Source organism: Atta cephalotes (assembly GCF_000143395.1).
Source record: "Atta cephalotes unplaced genomic scaffold scaffold00001, whole genome shotgun sequence".
NCBI classification, from domain to species: Eukaryota; Metazoa; Arthropoda; class Insecta; order Hymenoptera; family Formicidae; genus Atta; species Atta cephalotes.
The window spans coordinates 839,633-857,985 of record NW_012130065.1 but is presented as its reverse complement, the minus strand read 5'-3'; the positions used below and the strand labels follow the sequence as shown (position 1 = coordinate 857,985).

The 18,353-nt window shown below is 33.1% G+C and overlaps 2 protein-coding genes across 2 annotated transcripts; one reads left to right on the top strand and one right to left on the bottom strand.

The window, feature by feature from the left end:
* The first annotated feature begins 928 nt into the window (after positions 1-928).
* Positions 929-5,114, top strand: LOC105626719 (acyl-CoA synthetase family member 4). Its single transcript, XM_012208052.1, has 10 exons — positions 929-941; positions 1,077-1,332; positions 1,417-1,869; positions 1,962-2,335; positions 2,423-2,511; positions 2,857-3,761; positions 3,889-4,034; positions 4,102-4,265; positions 4,404-4,667; positions 4,725-5,114. Exons 1-10 carry the CDS (start codon positions 929-931, stop codon positions 5,112-5,114), a joined length of 3,054 nt encoding a protein of 1,017 aa, XP_012063442.1.
* A 1,766-nt stretch (positions 5,115-6,880) lies between these two features.
* Positions 6,881-13,231, bottom strand: LOC105626614 (rab GDP dissociation inhibitor beta). Its single transcript, XM_012207944.1, has 5 exons — positions 13,071-13,231; positions 8,110-8,523; positions 7,735-7,948; positions 7,477-7,659; positions 6,881-7,237 (listed from the first exon to the last, which is right to left on the bottom strand). The coding sequence occupies exons 1-5, from the start codon at positions 13,229-13,231 to the stop codon at positions 6,881-6,883; spliced, it is 1,329 nt and encodes a 442-aa protein (XP_012063334.1).
* Between the last annotated feature and the right edge of the window lie 5,122 nt (positions 13,232-18,353).

Here is an 18,353-nt window from a genome sequence, read left to right as displayed (position 1 = left end):
TTAAAATATATAAACTTTTTAAGTTTTAAGTTTATTTAATTTAACTTAACTTACGTACTATACTACTAATACTATATATATATATATATATATATATATATATATATATATATATATATTTCATATATTATGCATGTTTATGAATACTTTATTACTTCAGCTTAAAATTGTCAAGAAGGGACTTGGTATGTAATAAATCTTTTAAATATATTTATCCACACTTCCACACTACAGATAAAAAAAGAACCTAAACTATTTGACTCTATCTTTATTTCTTATGCACCATGCCGCAAATATCTTATGCATATTTATGAATATTTATGTATGTTTATATACATATTCATGCATGAACAATTTTTTTCTACTTTATGGGATGTACTGCTTATATTCTTAAAATTTAATAGAGTCCTTGAATATTATTGATATCTAAGGACAACATACTTTGAATTCTTATTTACAAGCTTCTAGCATACAACTTTAGACAATGCTAATGATTTTATATAATATAATATTATAAATTTATATTTAAGAACGTATTATATACAAGTGTGTTTAATAGTATTAATAAGTAAAAATAAACTTAAAAGTAATTATTTATACTTTTAATTATTTACTTTCTGTTATATCTTTCAAATCCTTAAAAAAAATAAGCTAAAGTTTTATATAAAAACTTAGTCAATATTAAATTTTGCTAGTCACGGTTCTTATAACTTTCGCATTTACATGCAATTTGTAAGATTACAAGTTGAGAACCCATGTCTCCTAACCTCAACGTCAAAACATAACCTACAATGGGCTCAATTTAAATAACTGTTTAATATTTCCTTATTTTATTCGTATTATATGAAAAAAAATTTTTTATTAACATTAATTGTTAGAAGAATACATTTTTTAAATGTAATACTATTGGGTATGTAAAATCTATACTATGAGTCAAACAAGTGAGTATTGATATAAACTATTTGTACGTAATAATTATATAGATTTTATTTGTGATATAAATCATTTGTTTTTAAATGAATACAATTACATTTAAATGATGTATTCGAATTTCTCACGTTTTTTTTCTTTTTTAGCTAATTGTACTGAAAGATTAAAGACACAAAATGATAGAAGTGGTCCACAAACTTTACACAATGAATGCAATTGGTTTTATCTTGACAAATCGGTTATAGAATATCATGATTTAGAAAACGTTAAGATTATAAGTTATAGAGAATTAAAAGCAGCAAAAGAAATAGTTTCTAATCATTTAAAACATATAGTATATTCCGAATTTATTGGTATTGACTTCGATATTTTGGAATACTGTGTACCTTCTTTAATGCTTGGGTAAAATATCATTATTTTTATCTGATATATTTAATTGGATAATTCATTGTTCTGAATATTTATATTGAATTCATACTTTGACAGAATCCTTAATAGCGGACATGCTTTCTTCAATGTACCTACAGATCCATTGATATATACAAAGATATTTACTTCTTTAAATGTAAAATACATTTTTACAACATCTGTAACATCCAACAGAAATATTATACATCTCTTTAATATTCATGGACAGTCGATATATTTAACAAAATTAATAGATGTCCAAGAAAATTATAATAGAAGATGGTATCATTTTGCATATGCAATTGCCACTTCGGGATCGACTGGAACACCAAAAGTTATCAAAGTACCGCATTCATGTATATTGCCTAATATTGTGGATTTGAAGAAAATTCTGGATATAACAAGCTCCGATAAAATAGCACAACTAACAAATTTTACTTTTGATCCTAGTATCATTGAAATTTTCTTAAATCTTTGTTATGCTGCAACTCTATTTATGGTTTCGAAAACATTAAAGAATGAAACTGTCAAGTGAATATCTTTAAATATTGATAAATCCATGTTAATAAATAAATGTCAAAAAATAATAGAATTAACAGCAAAAAAATATAAATATGTTTTAGGCTCTTAGAAAAAATATTCCATGCTCGTGTAACAGTTCTTCAAATTACTCCATCACTTCTCTTCCATCAATGGTCTACTGAATGCTTGAAAACAACAATTTTGGACAAAGATTCTAAGCTAAGAATTCTTCTTTTGGGTGGAGAATCGTTCCCTAGCATGAAATTGCTTTCGGAAGCTAGTCATCCACGAAATACAACACGATTGTTTAATATTTATGGTATAACCGAGGTATCGTGTTGGTCTAGTATTAATGAAATTGTCAAAAACAATGTAGATGAGCCTTGTTTAGGTAAACCTTTATCAGAAACTATATTTCAAATCAGAAATGAAGATAATGAAATAGTAATTAGAGGCGATGGCACTCTTTATATTGGTTAGTTTTGAACATTATAAATATGTGAAATATCTTTATAAAACTTATTTTTATATGAATTATTATTTCACACGTTTTTCAATATAGGAAGTATTACTAGGATTTGTATTGTTGGAAATGAATCTGAAGAAGATCTGAATAAACCAATTTTTCGCGATACTGGTGACATTGTTTCCGTAAGTTCTGTTTGTAAAGTAATTATTTAGAGATTAATGGATCAATTCTAAGCAGAATCATAAGCTCGTAATTTGTTCTCATAAGACATATAAGAACTTGATTGAGATTTTATAATTTTATATACTATAAGATATACGATCATTTGTAAATCTAATGATTTTTCATAAATCTTACGGCTAGCAAGAGAAACTGTCTGTAACGATATTACATAAAGTTATAAACACTTGTAACTTCTTACAAGTTCTGCTTAGAATTTAAGTATTAATTTCATAATTTAATTTGACTGTCCAAGTTTTCAATAATAAAGATGAGTCTATTCATATTTGTTATTTCTGGTTTTCTAGGTAGATGATCAACATAGAATATTTTATAAAGGAAGACGAAATAATATTGTAAAAAGATTTGGAAACAAGGTGAACTTACGAGAACTTGAAAGAGTTACAACGGAATTAAGTTTTGTACGAAATTGTGTTGCATTTTGGAACGCAGAGCACCACAAATTATATCTATGTTTATCTATTACAGACATAAAAGAAGAATTTTCTGAATTGAAAGATGATATAATGTCGCATTTAAAGTTATTACCTGCGATTTATAAGCCTGACAAGATAATCATAGTAGAACGCTTTAACTTTACTACTAGTGGAAAGATTTGCCAGACATCATTGAGAGAAATATGTAGGAATTCCGAAATAGAAATTGATAATGTAAATAATTTACACATTAATGAAATATTTGAAAACTTGTGGAACAATCACATAAAATCTAGAGGTACTGGTTTTTTAATGTCAGGGGGTACATCAATAGCAGCGCTTCAGATCTCAAGCGCTGCTACTCAAGCCTTTAATATAGAATTTCCTGAATTAATTGGAATGTTGTTGAAAGATTTTACATTCGACCAGTGCATCAATTACATCAGGAATATTTTAATTAGCCGAGATTGCGACAAAGCTGTTACTGATTCCATCGATATATCTGTTAATAATAAGATATTTAATAAAGATACTAAGAAGATACTTAATACAGAAGAGTATGTAATAAAACAATCGCAAAAGAATTTTTCACTAGTATCAAATGAGAAGCATTTTTATCATTGGTACAAATGCAGGGGAAAAACTTATAACAATACATTAAAAAAGGAAGAAAATATAAAATCCCTTTTAGAAAATATATCAAACATTGAGATATTAAAAACTTACAATTTGCAGAAATGCGTCGATGCCTCACCAACTATATATCGTTATTCCGAGTAAGAATGATTTTAAAGAAAATTATTTTTTAATGAAATATATACAAAGATAATTCTTTATCAATACTTCAGGAAGTTGAAATCCAAAATATTGTAATACTAATATAAAACTATCGTTAATTTTTAGAACAGAACTGTACGCAACAGTCGCTTCACATTCCGGCATTATATGTACTGTTAATTTGCTAAAAACTGATGTGTCATATGAAATAAAACTACCAAACAGAATAGAAGCCTCTGTTTTAATTCTAGCTAATTTTTGTGGAATTGTAGGTAAGTCCCATATTGATATTGCAATTTAACAATTAATATTTAGCAAATTACATATGTTCAATTGCAGGCTGTTACGATGGACACATTTATTGTATCCATTTAAAAACTGGTGATATAATTTGGAAGTTTCAAACACAGGACATGGTTAAATGCACGGCGATAATGTGTATGCAAGGGAGCAAGATATTTGTGGGGTCTTATGACTTTAATGTATATTGCCTCTCGCCAAAGGTAGGGGACATTTTTAAATCAAGTACTATTATTATTATATCTCGATATTATTAACAATAAATTAATTAAAATTATACGATAAATAATGTGTGCTTTACTAAGTAAAATATAAAGTATCAAGAGACAAATCATTTACAGGATGGTATTCAAATTTGGAAAACTAAAGCGAGTCAAGGTGGAATTTGTGCTACCGGTTGCTTGCATCAACAATCGACTTCGATTCTATTCGGATCATTAGATGGCTCATGTCTGGCTTTACATCAATCTTCAGGACGGATTATATGGAAACGTAAATTGCAGAATCCGGTATTTGTTGCGCCTGTTGTGCTTCGGACTGGATATGCTTTATTTTGTTCTGTAGATGGAACCCTGTGTTGTTTCGATATCGAAATCGATTGCCAGGTAAATGTATATCTTCTTTTGTTGCTCGACGTATTCTATCGACTTTTATTATTGTAGATGTGGCGGTATGCGATATATGGCAATGTATTTTCGTATCCTGTGATATGGACTCCCGACTCTACGAGTGATGAGTATATCATATTAGCTAGTCATAATAAAAATCTATATTGTCTAGAAGTTCCACAAAGGACAATTGAAGAAAATGAGCCAAAATTGAAATATACATTACAACTGCAATCACCGATTTTTGCGACTTCTTGGTGCGAAGATGGATATATGTTTGTAGCATGTACAGATGGCATCTTTAAAGTATTTGATCTTCTAGAAGGCAAATTATTAGCGATCAAGAAACTTCCCGGCGAAACATTTTCTTCGCCAATTGTTCATAATGATCTTGCAGTCTTGGGATGTAGAGACAATCATTTATATGTTTTAAAACTTAGTTAAATATGGATATATAATATTATATATGGAAACGCGCACTGAACTGACTATTCATATTAGATTCCTCGCATTCTTCGATGTTTAAAAAGAGATTAGTCGAAATTGCAAAGATACATGGTTAATACAATATTGTTTTATTCAGCTCTCATGTTACAAGTTGATGGATAATGACGTATCTTGTAGTTGAGAGCAAGTCCATATTATCTGAGTATATCAGTTTCTCACCAGATTTTCTTGTAATGTGAATTCTCTATGTAATGTGAAATTGCTCGTAACCTATGCGAGAGTGCAAACAAAACATGAATCTAGAAAAACGGTCGATTCATTTCTTCTCCGACGCACATATATCGTTAATAAATTGATCGATGTACATGTTCGCGCTCACTTGTCCTTTCCTTATCAGTAGGTAACGATACAATGATTTATAATGCAAATGAAATAGTCCGGATCTCAAGCTCACACGAAACAACAATATTTCAACGACTCCATTTTCTCATATTTATATATATATATATATGTATACATATACTTTTTTGTAATATATAATATATATACTATATAGATCTATAATATATCTATAATGAAATGCTTGGCCGCACCGGATATTCTTTGTTTTAACATTTCGGTATCGACCTTCGTTCGTTCTCTTTTCGTTTTTTTTCTCCCCATTTACCATCGATTTTGTCTCAAGCGTACATGAGCATGCAACTTCCCTATTCCTAATTTTTGTTTCTGAATGTACGTTGAAATTGAAGATGTCTAATCGTGCTATCGATAGTTACAATTTGTTTCCTAAACGAATGTTTCTTTAATGAGAAAAGCGGATATGGAAGATGAAACATAGTTACAATCATATATATACTCATATAATTTTACTACATGCTTAAGCAAGGGAAAGTCAACGAATATCTATGCCTGTCATTTAGCAATTCGTATAAAACTATATTATTGTTCGATTATTTTGATCGAAATGATAAATGCAACTTAGACAACCTAAAAGTAATATCCAAATATAGGTAAACTTTTCTACAACAACCGAGCTTTGTCAGAAATATTTCTATATCTAGAAATTACCGGTGCTAATCTAAACAGAGATATGAGATTTACATTGTGAAGTTCAATTATTAGTTAACAATATATTGTAGTCTTTGTAGCAACATTATCATGTTGTTACAATACCTGTAGACTTTTTCTGTACAATTTAATCTGCCGATAAACGTTTCATTTATTTCGATATATTAAAATATGGTACATAGGTATATACGTTATGACGGACGTTACAATATCTTTATTTGCTTTTTTATTCTCCTTTCGAATGTATATTGGCAGATTGGATTCATGTTTCGTGTAAAATATAAATTTATAATTGAATCTAACCTTATATAATTCGGTGTTCGAAATCGTAGAAATAGAGTTCGAGAATTCTTTTCCGTGTGAGTGTGGAAAATTCATGCGCTTCGGATAGGACTGTGTCGCAGGAACAGCAGAACGAGATTAGGAAGGTTATGAAAGAGAGAGAAATTTGATAGAGAGAATTTAGTCAACTTTTTTTGTTTCCGTTTTTCATCCTCTATCAAAAAGAATCTACATAATTAGGCACAGGTCTGCTCGCAGCGTGACTTGTTCCATGGTATCTGCCTTGAGACACTGTCGCATGCCGACGCAGTCGGCAATCGTCGAGCGATTTCCTTTTTACTCGAATACGCAAATACACTGGGCGCTTTGATTTTCCCATGTCGTACATGCTTGCGCGCATTCCATGATTACGGTTACTGATCCTCGTCGCCGAGTTCGTGCTTGACCTTATTAAAGTCAAACTCCTCACCGGTGGCGCGCTTGAATATGTCGAGCACGTCTAAGCAGGTAGTCTCAAAGTGCGTGGTAGCATCATAGCTGGTGGATATAAATATTTGGCTGTTGAGACCATCGTCCACCGGCACCATGTAGTCGGAGATGCTAATAAATTTCTGCTTAACTGGACCGAGCAAATCCAGACCAGGCTTAATCTCAGTTTCAGGATTCTTCGTCTCCACCGTGGTCGAAACCATGGCAATGAACCAACCCTTTGCTGCAACTTGATGAGTATGCGACACGAGAGATACATATATGTCGGAATTACGACCGACCTAAGGAAAAAAATATTCGATTAAAAATATATGCAGAACAAAGCTTACAAATATCATATAACAGAATATTATCATATTAACAAATTTATATCTACATACGAATAAATGACTTAAAGATTTTGTTAGATTTTAATTGAGAAGGATTTTTAGAATATTAAATAAAATTAAAAAAGAAACTGCAAAAGAGTTCAAATAATATAATTTTATATATACGCGAGATAAAATTTATCGTCAATTACCTGCTTCTGAGGAATGATAATTTGTGTGGATAATGCGTCAGCTGTGCTAGGTATAGGATGATCCATTAAGCATATGCATCTTATCACTTGACCAACTTTCTTCACGCGATCAGATACGTATGTAGGATCACAAAAAACTTGTTTGCATTGAGCTACCTCATCGCCGGAACGGACGCCGATCACCTGCGTGAAACAGCAATTAATTTCAATGACTGAGTGCAAGTTTAATTGCAAAGATATGGTAAACGCAAACGTTACCTTGCCATCCTTGATGACAATTTCGTCAATCGGCTTGTCTAGCATATATGTGCCACCATAAATAGCGCTAAGACGAGCGAATCCCTGAGGAAGTTCACCCAGACCGTACATCGGATAGAGATATGGTGATTTTCCGTACCGCGCTAAACTGTCACTGTACAGTTTAATCCTTCTGATAGTAGTTATCGCAGTTTGGCCTATATAGTCGTCATCCCTAATTTAAACACAGATATTATCATTCTTTAAAAATGGATAGATATAAATATTTGGCAATGTATCTTTCTATAAAACACACTTTAAAATAATGAAAAAAAAGGATGTCATTTGTTTCATGAATTCTTTCAATTTTCACAAATCATTCATGTTAATTATTACCTATATAATGCTAACGCGTGTCCAGTAAAGTCCTGCGTATTCTTATCAAGACTAAACTTGCTATACAGTGCGCTCATACTATTGTTGAAGGGATCAAAACCATCCCACGTTTTAGGATCGTCCTCCTGCATGTTCTGCACCCACATGAGGAAACTGCGGAACCGCCGTTTCTCGAACAGACCCATCAGGTCGCTGGACAGGGCTTCCTGCTGATCGATTGGTACCTTTGAGATCTTGCCCGTCTTGTATACATACGAGCCCTCCACTGACTTGAACTCCAAGTAACGCGTCACTCCCGTGTGAATGAGTAGCTTGACGAGAAGACCATTTGCCATCAAGAATTTGGGTATCAAGTCAACATTCCAATCCCGACCGCGACCATAGCTCTCGTCCGGCGATGGAGCCTTGAATTTACTAAACAATGTAATGCAGGATAATTAGCGAATATCTACGATAATTAATCTATCTAAATGTATGTACTACATCCTTTTAAAAGTATTGGCAACAAAGATAATGTGAAATTAAGTACAATTATATTTAATTAAAGTAATTGCTTTTTAAAATAATTAGGGATGTTAAATATCTCTTCCTTTTTTAATTTTTCTTATGGAATATGTCACGAAAAAATTTTGAATGATAGAGTCAATATATATGTAGAAAATATATATGTAGAAAAATAAAACTACTGAAGATCAGTTAGTCGAATGATTTCCATTATTCATAATTAAAAGATATGAGTCGGACTTCCGCTTCCGTAGTCTTTATCTGCGATCAGAAACCGCGACAAAGAAAATTATTTTTGTACGAGGTTGCTGCGTCGACACGAGGTGTTATATTATTTACGAACCTGCAATCGTCACATACGTTGACAATTCGTTCGTAAATAATAATTGAGTGGTATTGCGAACGCGATGTGACTCCAAGGACAATAATTTATTGACAGTGATAGACAAATTACCATGTACGACATATAATTTAGAGTTTGTGTTAGTCGCTTTTCGTTATTGACTTCTTTGTTGCAATGACGTAAGGTGCGACATCGTAGAAGCGTTTCTACGTAAATACGTTCTACAGTTCATCCGAGTGTTCTTTACGATCATCCATATCGATTAGTCTTATTTTCGTCCAGATCTTGAACTTCATTTAAATTTCGTAGTTCTTAACACGGAATGACCATTGCGCAGCAACAGCGATTTATTTCTTAATTACTTCTTTTACTTATACGGATTCATTGGATTCATATTCGCAGTTGTGAGACGACCATAGATAGACGAAAGGTCCACCAGAACTAGTATGTCGCGGCATTCAACATACATTTCTCGCGTTTTTTTACACGAGACACGTAATTATGTGCAATCTTCGGAACGGCCGTCGTTCCGCTTTCCATCTACATTCGGATGAATAGTAAAGTCCTTTTCCTCGACAGACTTTCATGTTTGCGCGATGTTGAGAGAACATAACGGGAGGTATCAAGTGTCGGCAACAGGATACTTTTCAGGTGACGCCGCACCTCTCAACAGAATACAGACCCTAAGCGAAAGGACGGAAAGTAGAGAAAAGTCGAGAAGTACAAGATCTTAATCGCGAACTTTTGACATTTCATCACGCTTTTTTTTTATGCGGTCAAGAGAGTGCCGCAGTGAAATCACAGTAAAAGGAATATGAAAAACAACGTAAAACAGTGTTATCTCAAGCATTATCTCTTTCCTCTCTTATCCATTGCGTACAATCGCGTTTTCGTTTAGTTCAGAATATCCAGCTTCCACGATAACGTCAAGAAAATTCCATAAATAAATAAATAAAAACTAGAATTAGCGAATATTCAATAAAATTGCTAATTATCTAAATGATAATAATCTAAATGAAATCTATCTAATATGAAAATATTTTTTCTCTATATAAAAATAATTAACTTAAAGTATATTTAAGCCTCCTGATCACAACCATATTGAATCGTGACATCAGAAGCGAGAAATGACACATCAATTTTTATTACGTGCCATTTATAAATGAAGACAATTTGGATAAAAACAAAATGATGAGATGACTTCTAAACATTTGTAAAAATGGACGAAAATGCTTATTTCCCCTGACAATCAGTAAATAATCGTAAAAATAATAAAAGACACGTGTAAGTGAAAATAAGCTACATACGCATTAAATATAAATCCTTCATGTGCCTTTTATCATTATTATTTTATGATTATTTACTGACTATCAGGGGAGATAAACATAGTTTTCATTCATTTTTACAAATATTTTAAAGCAATCTCATCATTTTGTTTTTTATCCAAATTATCTTTATTTATAAATGGCACATAATAATAAAAATTTACGTTACTTCTCGCTTGATATCATGATTCAATATGGCTATGTTGATTTCAGAAGGCTAAAAAGCAATGATAAATAATGGTTTTTACTATGAAATTCAGGCTTAAAGGATCACTGCGATAGAAGCTGGATATTCAATGTAATACGGAAATCTCACGGAAGAAATTGTAACCGAAGGAGAAAAGAGAAGGTAATTACGGTGATTTGAAGTTCGATCGTATTTCCTGCATAATTATTGCCATAACGCGATAAATGCGAGAACAGTATTTCGCATAAAGTTAAGAATTATGGAAAAATCGCCTCTCGTACGATAAGCAGTAAATTGATACGCGCGTAAATTGATTCGTACACGTGACACGTGGATATCTTATATCTTTGTATATATGTATATATGTGCATTGAAATGTACCGAATGTCACGTCAGTTTTTGTACATTGTCACCTATCTCGAGTATTTTCAATAATCAAGGATATTGACAAGTGCGAAATCAGTATCATTCACGTTATATGCATCGTTGAAAAACAAAAACAATTTACAAAACTGTAAAATAATAACAGAAACAAAAATTGCGAAAGAAAACAAACAAGGATAAACAAAAAAATTGAAAGAAAAGTGAAAAAAGCAAGAGAAATTTGAAGAAAAAAAAGAGATAAAAAATAAACGTAATTGCAAAGAAATATATTAAATAAAAAATTAATTGTTCGAAAATAGAGATATAAAATCGATATAATTAATAAAATTTTCTTCTTTTGTTGTAATAATTTTAATTCATACTTTGATTTTAAATATTCTCTACAACAATATCAATATAAATTTTTATTGCAAAAAAGTAATGAAAAATATTCTCCTTTTTAAAGCAAAATCAAAATGTATGTTGGCCGGAGAAGAGGGAAAAATTAAGAGATTTACAGTTAAAAAGCGCCAATGCGGAATATCGCAGTGAATTGAATTATCGGAATAAAGAATGACCGTCTCAGAACCGTAAGCGAAATTGCGATAAAGAAAGTCGCTGAAAAGAATTTAGAATTTAATGCCGAGTCAAATTATTAAACGGCAGCTCGGCTAACGATTTTGCAACGTTCGATCCAGCGGTTCTTTCGGAGGGGAGGGCGGTGGTACTCTTTTTTTTCTCCCCTCCTGTCTATACTCGAGTATAATCATTGCGAAGGCCGATAGTACCGAACTTTCCGCTCTTCATTCAATCAGTAGTAATGACCGGAATTCATAATTAGCATTGAACGTCTTCAGAATTAAACGCGGAGTTAGTTTCATTTTTGCTCTAAAATTTCAATACTATATAAATAAATAAATTCGTTTAGTTTTCCAGCTCTCCAATACAGAATAGATCTCCAATATAGAACAGATCTCTAAGGTATGTTCTAAGGACGTGCAGAGAATTTTTCTGGAAACATTTTAAAAACGTTTCCAGAACATCGATAATAATGTATTGTGTGGGCTTTAATCCATTTTGTATTTTACATTACATTTTGTTTTATTCCAAATATAGAAAACAAAAATAAAGTCCACCTTAATCTTGTCCTTCACAGCTAAAGTATTCTATTCTTTCCATCCCTTCCTCTCTAACATCCAATTAAGATTATGCACACAAAAAACATAAGACATTAAAACGTGAGTAAGCAATAAGTAAATTGGTCAACACAGTAAAAAGCATAGGCTTTAATAATAACATAAGCAACAGCAAATGTGTTTATGTTGTTTAACACATATACAAAGAAAAAAAGTTCAAATTTAAGTCTGTATAATTGTTACATTTCAATTTTAAGCTGCATATATTCTTTCTGTGTATCATAGCTTTAATCTGTTTCGAGAAAATTTACAGAAAGTGTAATGCAATACGCAGAGAACAGAGAGATCGACTAATCTCGCCGACGTCAGAATGAGAATTTATTTCGTGGCAATCTTTGCGCAGAATGCGCGAAATTCGTAAACAATTGCGTCGTAATCTTTCCTACTGTGTAGAGTTTCGTGCAGAAATAAAACCGTGGAGATTAAGCAAGAGGGCTTCGGCGTCCCGACACCGAAAAGGGTTAATCGTGGAGAGAAGGACGAGAATCCAAAAGCGCGACCGCGTTCGGACGATTCGCGCGCGCGGCGAGAATGCGGGCTCGAGAATCGATACGCTTCCCCCTCATCCGTATGCGGCGCAGTTCCGACGATACGGTATGTTCCCACTTCCCCAGCGGGAATGTATCTCTTCCTTCGCCCGCCTCCTTTCTTCTCTCCTCTATCATTCTCCGTTATTTCGTTTCCTGCACATCTATTAGCAAGGTTTCGATCGTGGAAGGAAAGGAGATCGATATCCGCGATCATATCGTGTCAAGTCACTCCAGCTGTCGACGACGACAGTTCTCGCCGGGGTGGGGGAAGATGAAGGGGAGAAGGGGGGAAAGGAAGGAAAAAGGGAGAAGGAATGAGGGGCGGGTTCATGTAACGTAAACGTCCGGAGGCACGATCATGTATTGTCGAATGGCTCAAAGAATCATGATTCGATGCTTAAGGAGTTTCCCTCGAATAGGCGTTTTCTGGATTTTCGTCCGAAAAGATAAAAGAGAAAAAAAAAGGGTCGGGCTGAAGTGCGAAGTCGAGGAAGATGACTGACGAGTACTCACCTGAACAGGTCCTCGAGGGGCGTGATGGAGGCCGACTCGCCGCCGTAGTACTTGTTGCGGTCGATGTGCAGCACCCGTTTACCGCTGACGGAGAGCATGCCCGAGAGGATGCATTCCTTCAGGCCGGTGCCGAGGACAATCGCGTCGTATTCCTCATTCATGTTCGTGCCGGGCGAAATGCGGACTGAGGGAAGCGGAAGAGGAAAACGGTGGTCCGAGACTTGCGAATTACTTGATCGCGTTACTTGAACGCCAAGTGTACTGCTCGCGAGTTCTCTCGCGTTTCTCTCCCTCACGGTAGTCACAGAATGAAGACTCCTCTCTCTTTCTCTCTCTCTCGTTCTCTTTCGCCTGCCGCGTGTCCCGACGACGTCGCGCGATTGAAAAAACGCTGCCTGTCGCGATTGCTACGTGACACGATACTGCACGGCACAGCACGACACGGCACGACACGACTCGGCGTGGCGCGGAACGGAAGGAAGACCAGCTCTTTCGCTCGCTTTGCTCTGTCGACGATGACGGCAGCGACGGCGACGGCGACGACGGCAGTAGCCGAATAGCGGCCAGTAGCGACTAGCGGCGGCGGTGGGTGACGTCTTTTCCCTAGGCCTGTGTGTCGCGCCGACACGTTGCGAAGCGGCTTTAAAGTAAGGTGACCAATTGTCGAAAATTAAGGACAGTAATATTTTATCCCAAATTAATGACATGAATTTTCCCTTTAAATGTGGCCACAATAAGTGTGAAATAATAAGTGAAATAATAAATGTAAAATTTATAATGTAAATTTATAAATGTAATAATTTTTACATGTAAATAATATGATATTTTTACTCAAATATCCAGATATTTTTGTTTTCATAAAGTTTTCATAAAAAACATTGAGTAGAAAAATACAATTTAAAAAAATAAAATGTCATGTCATAACTTGATGTAATATTTGTTCTGATCTCATGTGATATTGTATATTAAGTTATGTTATTATATATTGTATAGTGTATGTTACTATAGTCATTTACAAATATAATATAAGCAATAAATGTCAAATATAATATTGTTCGTGTATTTCGTTAACAATTATAAAAAATGTTTATCTATTAAAATTTCATTGCGACAATTAACATTGACTTTTTTAATGGCCTGCTTTTTTTCTTAAAGATTAGTTATCTTACTTTAAAGAGAAACGAGTTCTTACTTTATACGTATATGGATTTATTATTTAATCACATGTGCGATAAGGAATTAATTACGATAACTTTCTTGTCTTGAAACAGTGAAAATTATAAAAGTAAACAAATTAATTATAGATTGATCAATAAAATGATAAATATTTCAGTAAATTCGTTCACTTTTGTAATTTTTATTTCAAGATACACAATAAATTTCGACTCATATTATACAAGTTGAAAAAGAATCACATAAGAACATAGAACTGAGCATTTCTGAGCATCAGTTGTGAACTCCGCAATCAGCTGTCAAGATAACGAAATATATTTCTCGATTTATAATGCGAAAAAATGAGACAGAAAAAGAAGGTTTATGATCTTATCATGTGAAGATTTACAATGCTTATCTCTTAGATTGGCATTATATGTATATAGCGAATTATTAATTTATTTAATCATACAATAATTATTTTTTTCAAAGCAAACATATATGCTAATCGTATTATAATTGTATTTTTTATTTATTTCTCAGTGATACATCTAGAAAAATACATCTAGAAATCTTATATATTGATGTGAAACCGAATACGATTAAAAAAAATTATTTACGAAAAAAGACATTTGTAGAATTTTCTAATCTAATGATAAATATAAATTAATTAATATTACTATGTGTAGAATTATAATTTTTAATTATAGAAACAAGTGATTGATGTTTCTCGAGACAACAAAAGGCAAATCGATTTCAACCAATTACGATTTCGAACTGACTGTCGCTTTTGTAGAACGCGGCTTGCGTCTTATAGTAACATTTCGTGTTTATATCATTCCTAGGAACTTGTCGTCTGTCATATTTCTTATTACGCGATCTCGCGTCACCAGATGTCGTTGATTTCGCAGCAACCGAGCAGCCAGCGTGTTGATTAGTATAAAACGTCAGTAGTCAGTACGTTCACGACGATAGAGTGGAGTGGATGTCTTGTCGGTCATCGGGGCCGTCAAGCGTATCGGAGTAACGTCTGGCAATGCGATCGCGCTTATCAGTCGCGGTGAATCGGCCGCGATAACGCGCTCGCGAAACATCGAGGTGAGTTCGTTGATGCGCGAATTTTGAAAGCGACCGAAAAAAATAAAGAAAAAATAATCCGCACTGCTTTCGTGTTTCTGACCTGATGCGCTCGCAGATCTTAGCTCCGCGGAGAGAAGATCACAAATACATCAGATCGATTTTTGCACCAGGTGTTTATCATACGTGATTCATCCTCCTCGACGCAGACTTTCTTTCACGACGCACGCACGGGAAAATGTGAGCTTCGAGACGTGCCCTCCCTCCGACGAATTCGGGACGAGCCACCATCCGCTTTCAACGGGGCCACGTGGACCAAGTCGGGAGGCAGGAAAAAATGTGAGCTCTCTCTCCCTTCCTCTTTCTTTCCTTTCGACCCTTCCGAGTGTTACGCGTCCGATCGCAAACGCAAACTCGAGTAAAACCTTTTTTCCCTCCGTGAAAATTCAGAGAGTCTGCCACGTTATAGAACCATCGGTTTTCAACTATTTTTCCTAGGATTTATCGCGCGATTTTTTTTGCCACCAAAGTGAGAATTCGAACAGATGGATTTACTCCGGTTTTGAAAAAATTGAGGATAGTCGCATGCGATTTTTATGCAAGTATATATACGAAAAGGACGGTTTTTTACTTATGTATTTATAAAAAACTTAGATATAGATCTGAGAGTAATTTTGTTGGGTCATTAAAATAATTATGTAGGACACTAATTAATCATTATTATTCTCACTAAAAACTTTATAACTTGTGTTTTTTATATGGTTGAAATATTATAAAAATTTAGCTATTTTGAAAATTATTTTGTTGAATTATCGAAATAATTATGTAAGTATCTAAATGAACAATTATTGTGTCATTGTTATTATAATTATATTATTATTATAATATATTATTTATTATTATATTAGTTATTATTATCACGGTTAATTCTTAACCGAGATTCAACTTATTCATTGTCTCCTTCTAATTTTAGAACTGAAAAAAAATGAGAAACAAGTTGAACCTTGGTTAAAAGTTAACTGCGAGTTGTGGTAACTAGGCCTTAAACTAATTACTAGAATAATATATTATAATAACAATGACACAATAATTTAATTGTTCATTTACATCCTTAGATAATTATTTCGATAATTCAACAAAATAATTTTTTTTAATATATCAAACAATTAGATTTTAATGAAAAAATAAGAATATTTTAAGGAAAACTGTCGAAGCGATTTTGAGCTTCGTTCTCTTTAAATTTCGTAGCATTTATTACACTTGGGATGAATCAATTGCGATGCAACTGAAAAGGCATAAATACGGTAGGGAAAAGCTTACAGTTTGCAACGTCGTAAAGTAACGGTTAATTCGCCTGAATGCAATCGCGTAAAATTGCCTCTCAGTTCTCAGCAAGAAGACATTCTTTCGCGTAAATTGTCTTTCAACCGACGATTAGGATGATTCTACATATTACTCCCCAAAATATAATTACTCCCCAAAAATATTTTTTGACTCACTATACAATTAAACGCATGCATAACACGACGTAACATTATTCACAATATGAATAACACGGAAGACTATCGTGTGATAAGAAACTATCATGTAATATAATCGCATATTAAGAAATATGCAATAAAATAATATGTAATAAAAAAATGTCACGCACACAATATAAAGGTGATACAGATTATGTTCCTTATTGCCATTGGAAGATATTCATTTAATTTTTTCACTTTTTATTTCACGATATATACTTTTTACTTCACGTAAAATTATCAGTTTTATTATTTCTTAAGATACATTGAGATGTCGACTTATTTCGCTGACGATTCCGCGTGTAATATTACACGACTTCGCTCGAAAAAAAAAAAAAATCAATCCTGTAGTGGAATTCCAATGAATTTCGAAAACGTCATCTCATTATTTATTCGCGTTGTACAGGTAGATATTATACATACGTTTCGATGATTCGGCTAATGATCGAGCGCTTATCGCATGCGCTTGCTATCAGTCACCTGATTGAAATGAGTGTCAAAAATTACGATATTATCTGAATCATATTGAACATTTATCTTTAGCTCCAAACGTACTCATTCGAGATTAATTCGTAACACAAACACATATTTTTTGTGACGCTAAGAAACATGCACAGAAAGGACAATTTTGCTAAAAGTATTTAATTCAAAGTATTTAATAAATTAAATATAAAAATTCAGTTAGGCATATTTAAAAATATATTTGTTGAGCTATCAAAGTAATGGCGATAATTATGTACGACGTTTAGGTATTAGAACATTAAAACTTTTTATAGCATTGCTCATCATGCTTGACATTTCTAGACAATTATTTTAATGATAAAAAGCAATTATATTCAGATCTGTATCTAGCTAAATTTTTAAATACATCAGCAAAATCGTTCTTTCCGTTTTAGGATCTCTTAAAGTTTTTGTTACTAGAAGTTTCAAAATTTTCAATTAGTATATGAAAAAATTATAATACTTGAATTTAGCATAAATATAATGCAATAATTAATCTATACGAAGAACAATGGTGTGAAAAATAAGATTGTGAAACATAAAATGATTCCTTACTCATTATAAATCATTATTTAAAAATTAGAAATATGTCCGAGGGTCTCTAAGATCCAAGTTACGGATTAATAAAGTACAAAGTAAGAATTATGGATTTAGTCTAAACTTAATGATTATATATTAATTCAAACTTCTCAAAAGTCATTTTATTTAGGCAGTCCGAATGTGTTATATAATTCATCGAGTTTGTGGTAGTAATATTTCACGCCAAAGCGCAAATGCAATTTAAGCAAAATACATTATTCTGGCGTATTACGAAATATGTTTTAGGGTTCCCATCTGGTTTCCGTTATGCTTTACAGGAGTAAGAAAGAAAGAGAGAGAGAGAGAGAGAGAGAGAGAGAGAGAGAGAGAGAGAGAGAGAGAGAGAGAGAGAGAGAGTAGAGTAGTAGTATAGTAGTAGTTACGTTACGTACGTACGTACGTACGTACGTACGTACGTACGTACGTTACGTTAACGTTAACGTTAACGTTAAAC